This window comes from Mesoplodon densirostris, chromosome 20 (genome assembly GCF_025265405.1).
Source record: "Mesoplodon densirostris isolate mMesDen1 chromosome 20, mMesDen1 primary haplotype, whole genome shotgun sequence".
Taxonomy (NCBI): domain Eukaryota; kingdom Metazoa; phylum Chordata; class Mammalia; order Artiodactyla; family Ziphiidae; genus Mesoplodon; species Mesoplodon densirostris.
In genome coordinates, this window is record NC_082680.1 from 34,491,377 (window position 1) to 34,509,245 (window position 17,869).

The 17,869-nt window shown below is 38.7% G+C and overlaps 1 protein-coding gene across 7 annotated transcripts in view; it reads left to right on the plus strand.

The window, feature by feature from the left end:
• Positions 1–17,869, plus strand: part of PSD3 (pleckstrin and Sec7 domain containing 3) — a 567,622-nt gene that overhangs the window by 390,729 nt on the left and 159,024 nt on the right. For all 7 annotated transcript variants that reach the window (XM_060086127.1, XM_060086126.1, XM_060086131.1 and 4 more), the window contains one exon: positions 14,521–14,564. In XM_060086127.1, coding sequence (XP_059942110.1) covers positions 14,521–14,564 — 44 coding nt within the window. The remainder of the gene's footprint in view (positions 1–14,520; positions 14,565–17,869) is intronic.

Sequence of the window (17,869 nt, forward strand, 5' to 3'; positions counted from 1 at the left end):
GATGTAGTGAGAGCAAACATAGATACATTTTGTCCACACGGTGGGAACATACTAAACAGACTGTTTTGCACCTTACTTTTCCCCTTTGACCGCATATTCTAATATAGCTACCCCAGTTTTAGCTTAAATGACTTTAAATACTAACGGAGAGCAATCTGTCTCTGGTGCCACTGTTGGAACTGTCTTACCCAATTTTTTACCTGTGCTTGAGGTGTGTGAAAATGGGCCATTCTTCTCCCACAATTTAGGAAAATGGTCTGATACATCCCCAGTCTGCACTGCCCCCCCCCAAGCCCAGTAACACCACCCCTCACCAGACACCGCCAGTCTCACTGCAGCTTCCCGTGCTCTCTTCCAATCGTTTCTCCACTTGGTGGCCAGGGCGACCTTTAAGTACATGAATTAGAGCAGGTCACTCTACTGCTAAAATCCTCCAGTGGTTGCCCAACACACGCGGAAGTAACCCTTGTTTTCTGGTCAAAAACCCTGTGTGACGTGTTTACCTCTTTGTCCTTGTCAGGAGCCACGTCTCAGGCCGCTGTGCTCTAGCCATGTTGGCCTTGTTTGTTTCTCAGACCCACCAGGCTCAGTTATGCCAGGAGCTCTTTCCCTTTATCTTCCTATGGCTGTCGCTTCCATGCTAAATTTCCTTGCAGAGAGGCTTTTTCCACCATCCAGTCTAAAGCTACTTTTTGAGTTATTGTTACCTTATTTTAATTACCTTATAATAATTATTTGGTAGCCTACCAGAAAATGACCGAATAATCTTTATTTGTTTTCTTATTCTTTTACGGTCTTTCTACCCCCACTAAATCTAAGTTCTATGCCTGTGTTGTTCACCACTGGGCTTTCAATGCCTGTATGAGTACCTGACAACCTGCCCACCTGACAGGTAGTAGAGACTCAGTTGACTGAATGTATGAATGAATGAGTGAATAGTTTTAAGAGATTTATTTATACAATATTGTCACAGTTGTTACAACTGTTATGTTATACTATACTGTTCATGTCACAAACGTGAACTAGTCTTCTAATAGTTATAAAAAAATACTATTCTGTATAAATACTTATACTGTATACAATACTATTATAGAAAAAAATGCAATCTTATCATTGTTTAGTAGTTATAAAAAATACTTTCCCCTGACCTCTCAGCATATGTTAGGATAAAATATTTGTTGTGGTTACTGTATGCTAGAGCAATACAGGGAGTCAAGCAGGCATGCCACATAGGCAGTTGGAGCATGCAGGTAGGTGACAGAGATGCATGACAGGTTAAAGGAGAATGGAATGACTGACCGTCAGCACAGGTACGCTGTTTTCTCAGGTAAGAACTCAGGATCGTGGATATCTTTCCTTGTGAAAACATTACTTTTAAATAAACTAAATAACAAGTCCTGAGCTGATATAACAGAAAGTCCTGAGCTGATATAACAGAAAGTAAAAGGCGAAGAAATGGAAGAATCTGAATAGCATTGTTTGTTTTTAAATTTGTAAACTAGCATCTAGTAAGTTTTTAACAACAAAGCACTTATTGAAGTTGTAAAATCTATTGCTCAATCTATGTTAACTTAAAACATTTTATATATACTGTATATATACTATTTTATAGTATGTTATATATGTCAGTATTGCATCAGGATTAGGGCAGACTTTACAAGCACAGACTTTGGCTTCAGACAGACCTGTCTTTAGATCCCCAGCTCTGCGCTATGACCTTTGGCAGATTACTTAACCTTTATGAGCATTAGGTATGTCATTTCTAAAGCAGGGATAATGATACCTCATTCATACAGTTGCTGTGAGGACTCAGTGAGGTTAAATAGAAATAACTCTCTTAGCACAATGCCTCACGTAGTGTGGCCTCATAGATGGCTATATTATTATCTATCATCAGTGGAATATCAGCCATTGAGAAATGGCTAGAGCATCCTCACAGAGTTAGAGAAATCTCATCAAGTGAAACATCCAATATTCAGAAGTGTTAAGTCTCTACATCATAAACCAGGAAGTTTTGCTGTATCTGTTCTCTATTTGGGATTCTCATTGTTCTTTCCTGACAGTTTTCTGATAACTTCATTCTAATCAGAATTTCAACGCTGATGTCCTGTTGGATAACAGATGTGTTTAGTTTGGCCCACAGTGGGGTTTTTTTTGTTTGTTTTTGTTGCTCTTTTTGTTGCCACACTTGAAAATTTGTGAGCCTTGAGTAATTTGTACTTCCAGCTACTTCTGAAAAATAATAAGAGCTAGCCATAGTGAATCCACATTCCCACCTGGTTGAAATCAGGCTACAGCTAAGTGTCACCCACCCCTCTAGATCGGGCTTTCTCTAATTCCCAAGAGTATCTCCCTGGCTACTGTACTCAGCTATGTTACCTGCTTGCTGATGAGTCTTAGTCAGTTTTTTGATATTGAACCAGCATTTAGACTTGATATTCAAATCAACTCATTAGGATATGTTTACAGGTTTTTTTTTTAAGTTGAGGTATAATTGACATATAACATTATGTTAGTTTCAGCATTCAACATAATGATTTGATCTTTGTATACATTGTGAAATGATCACCCCATAAGTCTAGTTAACACCCATCACCTTACATAGTTAACAAAAAATTTTTTTCTTGTGATGTGGACTTTTAAGATCTCTGTTAACAACTTTCAAATATACAGCACAGTATTGTTAACTATAGTCACCGTGCTGCACATTACATCCCCATGACTTATTTATCTTATGATTGGAAGGTTGTACCTTTTAACCCCTTTGCTCATTTCTCCCACTCCCCCATCCCTACCCCACCCCTCTGGCAACCCCACCAATCTTTTCTCTATATGAGCTTGGGGTTTTTGTGTGTTTTTTGTTTTAGATTCCACATATATGAGATCACATGGTATTTATCTTTTCCTTCTGACCTATTTCACTTCGCATAACACTCAGAAGCTTCATCCATCTTATTGCAAATGGCGAGATTTCATTTTTTATGGGTGAATAATTTTCCTTTGTGTGTGTGTGTATGTGTGTATATGTGTGCGTGTGTGTATGTGTGCGTGCGTGTATGTGTGTGGAGAGAGAGAGAGAGAGAGAGAGAGGGAGAAAGCAGTTTATCCATTCATGGACACGTACATTGTTTCCATATCTTGGATATTATAAATAAAATAATGCTGCAGTGCACATAGGAGTCCATATGTCTTTTCAGTATATGTTAAAATTAGCGTTTTTGTTTCCTTCAGTAAATACCCAGAAGTGGGACTGCAGGGTCATATGGCAGTTCTAGTTTTAATTTCTGTGAGAAACTCCATACTGTTCTCCATAGTGGCTGCACCAATTTACATTCCCACCAACAGTGCACAGGGGGTCCCTTTTCTCCACATCCTGGCCAACACTTGGTATTTCTTGTCTTTTTGATAACAGCCATTCTGACAGGTGTGAGGTGATGTCTCATTGTGGTTTTGATTTGCATTTCCTTGATGATTAGTGATGTTGAGTATATTTTCATTTGCCTGTTGGCCATCTGTATGTCTTCTTTGAAAAAATGTCTCTTCAGATCCCTTGCCCATATTTTAATTGAGTTGTTTGTTTGTTTTTTGTGATCAAGTTGTTTGAGTTCTTTGTATATTTTGGATATTAACCCCTTATCAGACATTGTTTGCAAATACTTCTCTCATTCAGTTCATTGCTTTTTCATTCTGTTGATGATTTCCTTTTCTGTGCAGAAGCTTTTTAGTTTGAGCAGTCTCACTTATTTATTTTTGCTTTTGTTGCCTTTGCTTTTTGTGCAAATCCAAAAACTCATCACCAAGACCAATGTCAAGGAGTTTACCGCCTATGTTTTCTTCTAGGAGTTTTATGGTTTCAGGTCTTACATTCAACTCTTTAATCCATTTTGAGTTAAATTTTGTATATGGTGTAAGATAGTGGTCCAGTTCCATTCTTTTGCATGTGGCTGATCAGTTTTCCCTAACACTGTCCTTTCCCTGTTGTATAGTCAGGGCTCCTTTGTCATAAATCAATTGACAATATATGTGTGGACTTATTTCTGGCTCTCTCTTCTGTTCCATTGATCTGCATGTCTGTTTTTATGTCACTATCATACTGTTTTGATTACTACAGTTTTGTAATATATTTTGAAATCAGGGAGTGTAATGCCTCTGGCTTTTTTTGTCCTTTCTCAAAATTGCTTTTGCTATCTGGGGTCTTTTGTGCCTCCACACAAAGTTTAGGATTATTTTCTTCTATTTCTGTGAAAATAATGCCACTGGAATTTTGATAGGGAGTGCACTGAATCTGTAGATTGCTTTGGGTAATATAGGACATTTCAATGATATTAATTCTTCCAATCCATGAACACAGAATATCTTTCCATTTATTTGGTCATCTTCAATGTTTTTCATCAGTGTCTTATAATTTTTAGTGCATAGGTTTTTCACTTCCTTTATTAAATTTATTCCTAGGTATTTTATTCTTGTTGATGAAATTATAAATGGGATTGTTTTCTTCATTTCTGTTTCTGATAGTTCATTATTAGTGTATAGAAATCAACAGATTTCTGTATATTGATTTCATATCCTGCAACTTAATTGAATTTTTAAGTTAGTTTTACAAGTTTTTTTTGTGGAGTCTTTTAAGTTTTTCTATACATAATATCATGTCATCTCCAAATAGTGACAATTTTACTTCTTCTTTTCCAATTTGAATGCCTTTTATTTCCCTCTCTTGCCTAATTGCTCTGGCCAGGACTTCCAATACTATGTTGAATAAAAGCAGTGAGAATGGGCATCCTTGTCTTGTTCCTGACATTAGAGCAAAAGCTTTCAGTTTTTTAATGTAAATTGATGCAGGCACTTTGGGTGTTAGCTGTGGGCTTGTCATATATGGCTTTTATTGTGTTGAGGGATATGTTTACAGTATTAACAAGGAGAAAAAAATTCTTTCTACTTAAGTTTTTGCTCAGAAAGGAGCTTAGTACAAATATCAAATCATTATGTTGTGCACCTGAACCTAATATAATGTTATATGTCAATTATGCCTCAATTTAGAAAAAGGAACTTAGTGGCTATTTTGTATTTAAATACATTTACATTTTGAATAATGTTATTTGAACTAGCATAGTTAAGAAAGTTTCCTTAAGACACAGCAGCCAGTCAAATGGAAGGTAATCATAAGGTGTAGAAAATGCAGTTTAGGAGGAATACGCTCTGTAGAAATACTCATGACACCTTATTGACCAATTCTACCCTCAGAATGAATGAAATGAAAGAATGTGTGTGTGTGTGTGTGTGTGTGTATGTAATAGTTTGTAGTACTGTGTCAGCATAAATGGTAATAAAGGGAACATTTTTGTTCCCTTTAAGGTTTGGTTGAGTGCACCTCCAGAGCTGCTCACCAAATATTTTGGTAGGTGTGCGTATTTAGTATTATCTTTGGCTGCATCTTCCCCCCTTTGGTGATAAGGAAGGGTGGTTCCTATTTTAGCTCACAAAGATATATTTGACAGTAGGCAATCAGGCGAGCCCCACTTGCTGTTCCTCCCCCTTAGGGAGTCAGTCTTCCTCAGTCTTTCCCTTTTTCATTCTTTTCATATGCAATTTAAAAATTAATTTTATTTTCTAATTTATAGAGTCATACCTGGGATTTGGGAGCAGATAGTGATGCTACTAATCAATAACTATGGGGAGAAATAAGTAAGGGACACAGGAAAAGGGAGTAGGGACTAGGGAAAGAACTAGTTTGAGAGTTTGACCAGGTGATTTCTGAGATCCTTTTGAAGTAGAATCATAGAATGGTAGATCTGGAAGGGGGTCAAAAAAGGTAACCTTATACAACCCTCTCATAGCACATAGTTAGAAAATGAAAACCATGTAAATGAAATTATTTGTCTTGAAAGGGCAAGTTCGTGATTGACGAACCCCCTCCTTCCCTCAAATTCTTAGATCCTGAGACTGGATCTGTTCTCTCTTCTATTAAATATTTCTCTAAAAATTACTTGTAATATGATGTCACATATTAGATACTATGTGTGAAAGTGTCTTGCACATTGATGGCAGGAAGTAAAAAGTTGATTCTGCTAGCTAATTCTCCATTAGGTCAAGTTCAGTCAGGATTAGCAGTATGTTTTGTTATCCTTACATAAGAGGCCCCTGAAGGCAGAGTGGATTCTTCTACACCTAGCATAATGCCACTATGGCCTATAGATGTACTCACAAGTGTTTGTTATGTGATGAATCATGCATATTAATTGTACTTCAGATTCCCTTTCAGTAAGGTGAGTGCTTTTATGTTATTGTCGTGGTATCTGTTATGGTTTGGCATTGGCTCATCTCTGCAGTAGAGTCAGACACTTAATGGTTAGATGTTTCTGCCATTGCTGGCTGGGTTTGTAAGTGCGCCACAACATGTGGTAAGTTAGCGCTCCATGACATAGATTTTGACTCTGTTTACATGGTGACTGGATCCAAAAAATAGATCTGACTATAGATGTGAGAAAAAGCTAAACTCAGAATAAGTTATTTATATTGAGCATGCTTTTGTCACCCTGAATGAGAGCTAAAGAGAGGAATGCCTGCAAGGTTGCTTGTTAATATGTGTTCTTTAATGTCGTGTTCTTTAAACTTGGGTACATGGAAACTTTCCACTGGGTATGGGAATCAGTTTCCAGAAACTCATCCTTTATATGTTCTTCTCCCTAAAATGGATCTACCTATGAATACCCTTGTGGTCAGAGTTTCAGGCTGTTTATCCTTTTTTACTTCTGCTTGACAATTGCCTTCTGCCACTTAAGAAAACGAAAAAAAGAAGGCGGCGGCACAGTTCTCACCCATAACTTTATTTGGTGTGTTGCACGGGTGTAGCAACTTCCACGGGTAGAGGGGCAAACAAAGAGTCCATTCTAAATATTAGTTTTAGGGAAGCCCTCTTTAATGAGGGAGTAATGCAGTTTCTCAATATTATTTTAAGGTATAGGGAAGAAAATAAAAGTTGAGGGCCATTGCTTTAAGATATTTTGAGTTTTTCTAACCAATTTGAAATTCATATGGTAACTAGATTTATTAATTTTTAACCAATGTCTTTTTCAAACACAGTCTTTCTCAGATAACATTTTCCAGATTTAGTTCTATACTCAGAAGTCTGCTTGATCTGAATATCTGCATGAACCAGCATTGCACTTGAACAAGATAGCCATGGTGTTGATGGTGTCATAATTCTTGGGTACAAATTTCACTGTGGTCACTGTCAGTCTCACGAAGGGAAACTGGAAATTGTGTTATCCCCTATACTTTTCATAGTAATTCAAGGAGCACAGAGAAAGAAAAATCATTGGAGTTGAGAGATGATTGAACAAAAATACACGAATTTCATAGATTCCAAATGTGGTTCTGGAGAGAAAGAGACTCATGGTTACCCGACGCATGGTAATAGGGACTTCAGAGAACCGTGTGTGGGCTGTCAAAGATGGTGCTAAGCCTTGAATAAAATTGCATTTTATCATCTCGATGAGAAGCAATTAAAAGTTGAAGACCAAAGACTTAAAAGTAAATTTAGACCAAGATACCACGACCTCTGTAATTTAAGCGAGTTACTTTGCTTTCTCATTCTTAAACATGATGAACTTCAACTCTGAGGAATCATTCTGCCCTCTTTAGTCTCAGTGGAGGTATTTGATTATTGTCTAGCTCCTGGGTTAAGTTGCAGGAATTTCAGTTAGCAGAAGACAGGTAACCTCACAAAGCAGTGATTTTTAACCAAGGGTTTGTATCAGAGTTATGTGTGGATCATTTGGAAATATTCATGTTTAGGTTCCTAATCTGTGAATCTGATTCAGTAGATCTGGGATGGGACTCTGATCAATATTTTAAAAAGTTCATTGGCTGATTCTGGCACATACCCTCATACTTTAGTTGAGAGCACTCTGGTAGACAACAGTGTTTTACCTGGGGACTGACTCTGGAAAAGTTTCTAGAAATCAACCTGTGGGTATGATCATTCTTTATTCAGATATCTGTCTTCTATTTATACCTCGTGTGTTAATTTCCTAGGGCTGCTGCAACAAATTACCACAAACTTGGTGTTCTAAAACAACAGGGACTTATTGTCTCACAACTTTGGGGGCCAGACGTCTGAAATCAAGGTGTGGACAGTGCTGCGCTCGTCTAGAGGGTCTAGGAGAGAATCTCTTCCTTGGTTCTTCCAACCTCTGGTGGTTGCCAGCATTCCTTGGTTTGTGTCTGTATCACTTCAATTTCTCTGTCCTTCTTTGTGTTACCTTCTCTTCTGTCTTTGTTAAATCTCCCTCTGCTGCCTTCTTATAGAGACACCACTCAGCCCAGATATTCTCTCCCATTCAAGATCATTAACTTAATTCTGTTTGCAAACTTTTTGTGGAATGCAGAAACATTTGCAGGTTCTGGGGTTTAGGACCTGGATATCTTTTGGGGGTCCATTATTTAGCCTGAGACAGCTGGCTATCACCTCACTGCATATAATTTATATGGGCTGCTCTGGCCCATTGAGATTGATTTGGTCCCTTTCCCCACTTGTCTCCAGCTACCAATTCATGGCCACAGGGAAATGGAAGCCTTCGGTGACAGTGTTTACCACAAATCTTGCTTTCTTGGACCTAGATCAGCTAACCCCTCACATAGCTAGAGATAAATTATTTTACTAAGCTGTCGAATACACCTCCAATTTCAGCCATTTGTATGGCAAATACCTTTGGTCATAAGTAGAGTGGGAGTATATGATCAGTGCAGCAAACCCTCATCCTCACTGACGGAGGCATCCCAAGCATGTGTCCCAGCAATGGTGGCTCTTGTTTCAAGCTCATCTTTAAGAAGAGAATATCACAGTGACAAGCATTACGTGACTCAATTCCAGGAGAGGCACATGCCTTCTTCCCTTTCACGTGAGCCTTGACCTAAGCCAGGCATTTACGATGCTGTCAAGTTTGGTTTTAGGAGAGAGAATGTAGTTAGCTATAGTTAGCTGATAGGAAAGAATTTAGTTAGTTGAAAGGATAGAATGTAGTTAGTTGAATGTAGTCACTTGATTTCTGAGAGAAATGTAATTTCTGAGTCAAACTTTATGAAAACTAGCTATAGCACCTTGAGAGAATTTTTTAAACACGGGGCTTCATCTTCCCCATCTACAAAAGGAAGAATTTATTTCATGACCTCTAAGGCCCCTTTCAGCTCTGAAATTCCGTTTTGTTGTTTCTTGAGTTTTAACAATTTCTCCTAAAAACATTATTACTAAAAGGCTTGTTCTTGTGCCATTAGTAGGCAGGTGCAAGATTGGTAGTAAAGATGATTTTAACCTGGAGCTTCCTTGATTGTGTAGAAATATATGTAAAAGTATTTTGAATGGAACAATTGATAGAAAAATGTTGGCATTCCTAGGATTCTGACTTGGGAATGTTTTATATCACCATAAACTACCCATCCTTGGGCTTTATGTGTAGTATTTCTGTACTCCAGAAATTAAATGTTTTATATCAACGGGGTTTACTAAGATTGAGAGTACACTTTCACTATTAGGCCTTCATGTACTAGTTAGTTCCTTTTTACGGAGTTTGTGATGCTTTGTGACACACGAATCTGAACTTCACAGGAGTTCACATGGGCCAAAGATAAACCCTCAGGTTCAGCCACATTTAAGGGATAAGATGAGGAAGATATGAGTAAGGAGAAGGATTGTCAAAGGAGATAGGAGAAAATTCAGGAAACTATGTATTGTGTCACAGAAAATAAGGAAGAATATATTCAATATTTGAGAGTATTCAGTGCTGCTGAAGGTGAAGAGATACAGAACACTAGAGTGGCCTTGAACGAGGAAAGCTGATGATTCCTTGTGATAAGTTTTAATGGAGGAACAGGGATGGAAACTAGATTGAAGAGAATAGATCAAGCGGAGATAAGAATTGCTGAAACTTCTCTCAGGAGAGGTTCTGAGGAACAAAGTGTGGCAACTAAATTGCAGAGATGGGGTTTGGAGAGACCTGCACAGGTTTGAAAGCTGGTAGAGAGGAGCAGGTAAAGGAAGAGCTGTTATCCCAGAAAGGGAAGGTCAGGACCTGTGTTAGAGGCTTAGCCTGGCAGGCATGGGACACTCCTTCCCTTCCTGTCAGAAAGGAGGAAAGAACAGATGCCAATGCAGATACATTTTAGGGAAAATGGCAAAAAAGTTAAAGGAGGCTCATGAATGAATGCGGAAGTGTGAGATGTTAGTGTGTACTGTTCTCTATTAATGTTGAATTAGTCGCCTACCAGGAGCTCAGGAGGACTGCACTTGGGGCCAGTCAGTGCCACCCCTCTGTAGTAGATGCCCCAGCCCCCTTGACTGCAGGGAAGGGCCGAATCATAACTCCTCATCTCCCAGGCACATGGATTGATCAGTGGGGAGGACAGGTGGCCTACATCATACCAATTGGAATCTTTTCAAACTGGAGCTGGGAGAAAAGAACTGTGGGTTTCTCTTATTGAGAGATACAAAGATGTGGATGGGTGCTGTTGATATGGACATGTTTATTGTTTCTTGTGTAGCAAAGAAACAGGGAGTGGGGATGATTGGGATGGAAAGAGAAGAGTTGAGAGGAGAGGGGGCAGAGTTTATGTTTTTTTCCCAATTTTATTGAGAAATGGTTGACAAGGGGGCAGAGTTTTAAATTCCTGTGTCCCTGTAGTCAGCTCCCTCTGGATCTTTTTTATGGTTTGGCTACATAAACGTTAGGTCCCCCTTACCCTTAAGGTAGAGTTTAGATTTTTGAATTTGAAGCTAAAGAAGTCTTAGCTAATATAATGTGAAGTCAGAATAGGATTGGTCAAGAGTTACAGTGTTTCTTTTCAGGTACAACAGAAAGGCCATGGGACAAAGAAGTGGAAAGTACCATCAAGACTGGTTGAGGTGATGGGCTGCCTGGGAAAGGATGTGAGGACTCTTGGCTGGAGATGAGGGGGAATCAAGGGACTTCAGTTCCTAACGAAGTGAAGTAGATACAAGGGTAGGCAGTTGTGATCAGGGTATATGAGTGTTGGATGCATTTGCAAAGCAAATTTGCCTTTTTTAAGAGAAATAATGGACTATCGTAAAGCACTAAAAAGATTCATGAAAATCCCTTTGTAATTTTTTCATTGAAAAGGATAAGGATAGCCTCCCCTGTTTAGATTTGTTGCATTATCATTTACACAAAGAGGACTTGACCTACAATATAGCAAGTTTGTTGAATTTTACAAGACCCTTTATAATAGAGTTTGTTGTGTGATGTGCAGCTGACAGGGTAGCAAGAATCTTATCATTTGAAACTCAGTTCTTTCTTCAAGAAAATATTCTCACAGGCAAAAAATTTGAAAAAAAAATTGATCTAGGGCAGAATTGAATTTATTGGAAAATTTCTAGTTGCTTAGATATCATTTTCTACCTTTATGAACAGATTTTTTTTTATCTTTACCATATTGTTAAATTACTCTGGTTAGTATTGAGTGTGATAGTGTATAAAGTACCTTTAAGGGTCTGTCTCTTCTGAAAAGCCCACTATTACTTGTGGGTTCAGGACGGCTCCTACAAGTAATAGAATTCATGTACAGACACTTATCAGCAAGAGTCTCCTGAGGCTGGAGCTAGACATTGACCCTGCACTTCTGTACATGCAGACTCAAGAGACATTAGCTATATAATAGGTTGTCCTGGTTCTTGAGTGAATTTGAGTTCTTCGAAAAGAACATCCAATTTATAGCATGGTCTTTGTGCCTTGATTTACCCCTTATTTTCTTTTGATGTTTCACCATTTCTGTATTTGAGGACACGTTTTACCATACCCTGATAATGATGAAATGTTTCCTAAATTTTATTAGCTCCCCTAATTATGCAGTAGGTAAACTGACAACTGTAGCCACACTGAAGAACTCCCATGGAGTCTGTCAAGACACTGGCTAAGGACACACGTATCGCATCTTAAATAATATAAAATCTGTAACTAAGCATCTTTGTCCTGAATTGGAACGTGCTTTGCTAGAAAGGGCGTTCACTACCTGGGTGCAGTCTTTCTGATCACACACATGTAGACTGCCTCTCACACTTAGAAGATAGATCTACAAGGCAGTTCTGCCTCTGCTGTGCTGTGCTGTGCTGCCTGGGAAACGTTATGAACTTACGATTTCCTCATGTGGAAGATGAGGGGCTGGATGACATCTGGTCCCCCTTTTCCCGTCTCAGAGTGAATGAGATGAGTCTCATAAGTCCAAATCCTTCTTTAAAGAAAACTGTTCCAACTGCATCATGTTATTAGACACATAGTCCTCTCTTCAACGCAATTTGCTGTTTTGGTTTTATATCTTAGAGATGCACTTGTGTTTTCTTTGTAACATCTCACTCAAAAGTAAGAAACTAGAGGTGTAGGTAGCATTTTCTTGGATTAGCTGTAGTGGAACAACGTGATTACAAGGAGCTTACATGTGACGCCAGAGCTGGGAGGTGTGGTGGGGCAGGCTTCTGCTGCCTGGACAGAGCCTTGAAGGCTCCAAGGAAGCTTTCTGTCTGCGGCACCACCTCACCCGCCAGTGCGACACTCACCAACTGTAAAGCAGAGTCAGGAGGTGGGACCCATAAAAGCTGCTTAATCCATTCCTCTGTCCATGCTTGCTTCTGGGACCTGGCTATTGTGAATAGTGCTGCAGTGAACACTGGGGTGCATGTGGCTTTTTAAAAAAAAATTTTTTAACATCTCTATTGTAGTATAATTGCTTTACAATGGTGTGTTAGTTTCTGCTGTATAACAAAGTGAATCAGCTTTATGTATACATATATCCCCATATCCCCTCCCTCTTGCGTCTCCCTCCCACCCTCCCTATCCCACCCCTCTAGGTGGTCACAGAGCACCGAGCTGATCTCCCTGTGCTATGCAGCTGCTTCCCACTAGCTAGCTATTTTACATTTGGTAGTGTATATAAGTCCATGCCACTCTCTCACTTCATCCCAGCTTACCCTTCCCCCTCCCCATGTCCTCAAGTCCATTCTCTACGTCTGCATCTTTATTCCTGTCCTGCCCCTAGGGTCTTCAGAACCATTTTTTTTCTTTAGATTCCATATATATGTGTTAGCATACAGTATTTGTTTTTCTCTTTCTGACTTACTTGACTCTGTATGACAGACTCTAGGTCCATCCACTTCACTACAAATAACTCAATTTCGTTTCTTTTTATGGCTGAGTAATATTCCATTGTGTATATGTGCCATATCTTCTTCATCCATTCATCTGTCGGTGGACATTTAGGTTGCTTCCATGTCCTGGCTATTGTAAATAGTGCTGCAGTAAACATTTTGGTACATGACTCTTTCTGAATTATGGTTTTCTCAGGGTATATGCCCAGTAGTGGGATTGCTGGGTCATATGGTAGTTCTATTTTTAGTTTTTTAAGGAACCTCCATAGTGTTCTCCATAGTGGCTGTATCAATTTACGTTCCCACCAACAGTGCAAGAGGGTTCCCTTTTCTCCACACCCTCTCCAGCATTTAATGTTTGTAGATTTTTTGATGATGGCCATTCTGATACAATGGAATATTACTCAGCCATAAAAAGAATGAAATTGGGTCACTTGTAGAGACGTGGATGGACCTAGAGACTGTCATACAGAGTGAAGTCAGAAGGAGAAAAACAAATATCGTATATTAACGCATATATGTGGAATCTAAAAGAGTGGTACAGATGAACCTATTTGCAAAGCAGAAATAGAGACACAGATGTAGAAAACAAACATGGGCCCCAAGGGCGGGAAAGGGAGGGTGGGATGAATTGGGAGATTGAGGTTGACATATATACACTACTGTGTACAAAATAGGTAACTAATGAGAATCTGCTGTATAGCACAGGGAACTCAGTGCTCTGTGGTGATCTAAATGGGAAGGAAACCCAACAAAGAGGGCATATACATGTACATACATATAGCTGATTCACTTGACTGTACAGCAGAAACTAACACACCATTGTAAAGCAACTTTACCCCAATAAAAAAACAAAAAAACAAAACAAAACAAAAAGCTGTTTAAGTCATTGGTATAGAAACTCTGAAATTATTCTAAGATAGTTTCCCATAATTGGGCTTTAGTCTCCCTTCCATGTATCTTACTCATTAAGTTGTTATGAAAACAGTTATATTTATTCCATTAATGAAAAGGTATGAATATTGAAATTTCCAAAGCAATGAAACTATAAGACCATATTTTGAATAAGAAAAATAGAGTACATGGTCTCATTTTAATCATGTGGTAAAATGTAGTACAGTGTTGTGTGTCTTACAAATGACATTTTTTACTTCATGAAAAGTCTCTCTCTTTCGCAGAGGTCTACCTGCCCTGTGCTCCTTAGCCTCACCTGTGTTTTCTTCATTTCTGCAGTACCAGTAGCATGACCCACAAGGGCCCTGGGAGTTGCTTGCTGACTCACTCAAGCCTTTTGGCTTTGGTCATTTGCTGAACGCAAAATGTGAAACAGGATGGAAAGAATAATTCCACCTTGTTTTCTCTCTTTACAGGCTCTGTACAACTCAATCAAGAACGAGAAGCTTGAATGGGCCGTGTAAGTATGCTGCATGTCAGCCATTTAGTAAATGAACTACTTGCTCTTTTCTTACTGCCTCTCTTTGTGCCTTAGCGGTGACCCTGGCGAAGCGTTAATTGCACCGACTGTTCTCATTTTACACCAGTGTCTTACCTACTTTGTATAAGACACATAAACCCTGAGTATCCCATGTCTCTTTCTTGGTACCCAGCATGCTCCTATTCTTATTTTAAGCTGTTTGCTATGCCTGTATGCAATCAATTATCCTTTTATAAAAAATAGCATTCAAAAAGAAAATATGATAAAATTACATAAATTCCAGAATCTAACACAGATGATTTGGGTACCATACACTTATTCTGATTATCTCCTTCTTATCATTATAGCAAGGTTTTCTAATCCTGTTTCCTGTGACACTAATTATACCAGGATATTGATAGATGAGCTTGAGAAATGATGGATTAAATGAAGCTAATTTTTTTTTAACTGAAGAACTTGCAGGAGCTTGTACAGTGCTGAGGTTTATTGTCAATCTGTAAGAGAGAAATAGAATTTGCAATGTTTCCTGAACCCATTTTGACAGTAAAATGTAAGGTTTCAAGGTACATACTTTGGGGGAGATAGTATTACAGATAAATTATAACTAACTCTATGTAGACCAAGAAAACCACCCTTGTTAAATTTCTACTGATCAATATAGCAGTTAAGAATTTAATTTTTCAGAAATTGTTAGATCAGAATCTTTACTAAATTTTTAATCAAGTTATCAAGAAATTAGGGCAAAATATGTTTTTTAATTAGAACTACATGTGAATTTTATTTTTGATTTTCACTGATATTAAGCTTTCATAAATATTTTTCTGACATGTTACCTAACATAGCCATCTACAGTGAACTTAGGTTTACAAATCATAACTTGGGGGAATAAATCTTATTCTTTCATAATGCACACTGCGGAAAAATGGTTTACCAGTTGACTAGATCTTACATATAACATGCTAGAATGAATTAAAAAAATCAATACCACTTAAATTGTTTCACTAATTGTAAGGGAATGTGGTACTATTTTAAATTGGGGATTCAAAGTTTGAGACTGTATTATTTGCAAGTATATGTGATGGCCTATGTTTCTGTGTATGTATATCACCAGACTCAAGTAAAGATAGTGTATCATTTCAAGGAAAACTCATTAAAATTAATATGAATTCATGGCCTGAGGTCCAAAGTGATTATTTTTGGACTTATTTCTCATGAGTGAAAGTGAGTTTCCTAGAAAAATTTCATAAATGATATACTTAGACCCTTGCTGAAATATTAAAGGCGTATCTTGACCTATGCAGGATGTCTACTCTAGAAAAAATTAATAGAATGAAATAATTATAAATATATTCACATTGTGAGGGAGAATATTTTGATGATTCTTTTATAAATTTATTTTAAAAACAAATAAATATACTCCTGAGGATCTGTTTTGTAAATCTAGTTTTTGATATATTGAATTTGCTACATTAGGTTTTATTTACATTTATGTATAGTGGCAATTCGGTATAAGAAAGCTTTATCTTGGGCCCTATCCATGGGTGAGGGTGGATATTTACCCAAGAACTGGATTCTTCTTTGGCCCTCTTGTCAGGTCAACAGGGCATTGTGTTCAAGAGCCCAGATTTCAAGAGTAAGACAGATTTGGGTTTGAATTCGAGCTCTGCTGTGTACCAGCTGGATCACTGGCCATGTGATCCTTGAGGCCTCAGTTTCCTCTTCAGGATGACACTGTGAAATATTCTAAAACAATAAGCATAAAAGCAAGTTACCTCTCAAATGGTAACTAATATTGTAGCTTTTAAAGGTCTGATTTCTATTTTATTTGTCATTTTCCTTTTTATTTTTCTCTTGTTCATATGCTTTCCTATCCACATTTATTCATCACCTACCAAGGATAAGGCAATTTATCATATAATTAACTTTCTTCATGTATAAAATGAAGCGATTGGAAGAAATTATCACAGCTGTCCTTTTCAGTTTTAATATTCTGTGAATTTTGAAATGTTATGACGTATTAGTATTTCTCAAGCTGGCTCCTTATCTAGATACACTGCTGTATCTAGAGGATATAAAACAAAAAGGGTTTATGGGTCAGTGTGATGGACTCTTTGAATTTCTTCAGTAGATAAAGGGCCAATATCCTAACCTTTTTGATCCCTGAGTCCTGTTTTGATCATGAAATACCTTTCAACAGCTAATAAAACTAGTGTTCCCTAGAACAGTGGTCCCCAACCTTTTTGGCACCAGGGACCGGTTTGGTGGAAGACAGTTTTTCCATGGGTGGGGGCAGAGGGGGGCGGGGAGGGATGGCTCAGGTGGCAATGCGAGCAGTGGGGAGCCGTGGGGAGTGATGGGGAGCGGCAGATGAAGCTTCCCTCACTCTCCCGCCACTCACCTCCTGCTGTGTGGCCCAGTTCCTAATAGGCTGCGGACCGGTATCCCCGGGGGTTGGGGACCCCTGCCCTAGAACACACTTTAGAAAACCCTGCTGTCCATTTATCAACTTATGTGATCCTTCAGATCAAGAGCTAAGCTTTTTCATTCATAAGTAAGTATATATGCATATGTGTAACTGTATATTACACTGTGCTCCCCCAGTTTTCCTTGTATTTCTCCAGTCACACCTTCTCTGACTCATTTTCCTCCTATTAGCCATTAATGTTAGTATCTCCCGAAGATTAGCACTTAGAATTGTCTTTTCACTAAAGTCCCATTCTCATCCGTCTCGTTCAGTCTTAAGAGTTCATCTGCCATATCTAAAAATTCTTACCTTATGTGCAGCTCTGCCCTCTTTCCCAGATTTCAGTTCAACATTTGCATTTTTCTGCAGGACATTTCCTCTGCACTCAGCACTCAGCATCTGTCTCTGGACTTCGTCACATGTTCTCCATTTCTATTAATGGCACCAGTATTTCCTAGAGTCTGGGCTCCCATCATCCTTGAACCTCTCTGGCCCCTCGTTCGCTCCTGCGGAACTGGCCCCACCAGCGGCCCCACACCATTCCTGCTGCGGCACTCCGAGTTCAGACATCCCTGCTTCTGCCTCCTGACTGTCTCTGCCTCCAGCCTCTTTCCTCTACCCTAACCTGTTTTGGAGCCCTTCTCTGCTCTAAAATGTCACTAAGCTCTGCACATTGTGCCAGTAATCTATTTTATTCCCCGTACTTGTCTTCACACACCCTGTATGTCAACAAAGCTGCCACTAGATGCCATTCCCTGCACTTGCCCCGTGGCTTCCGGCTTTTTGGACAGTGCTCATAAAGTAACCTCTGCTTAGAATC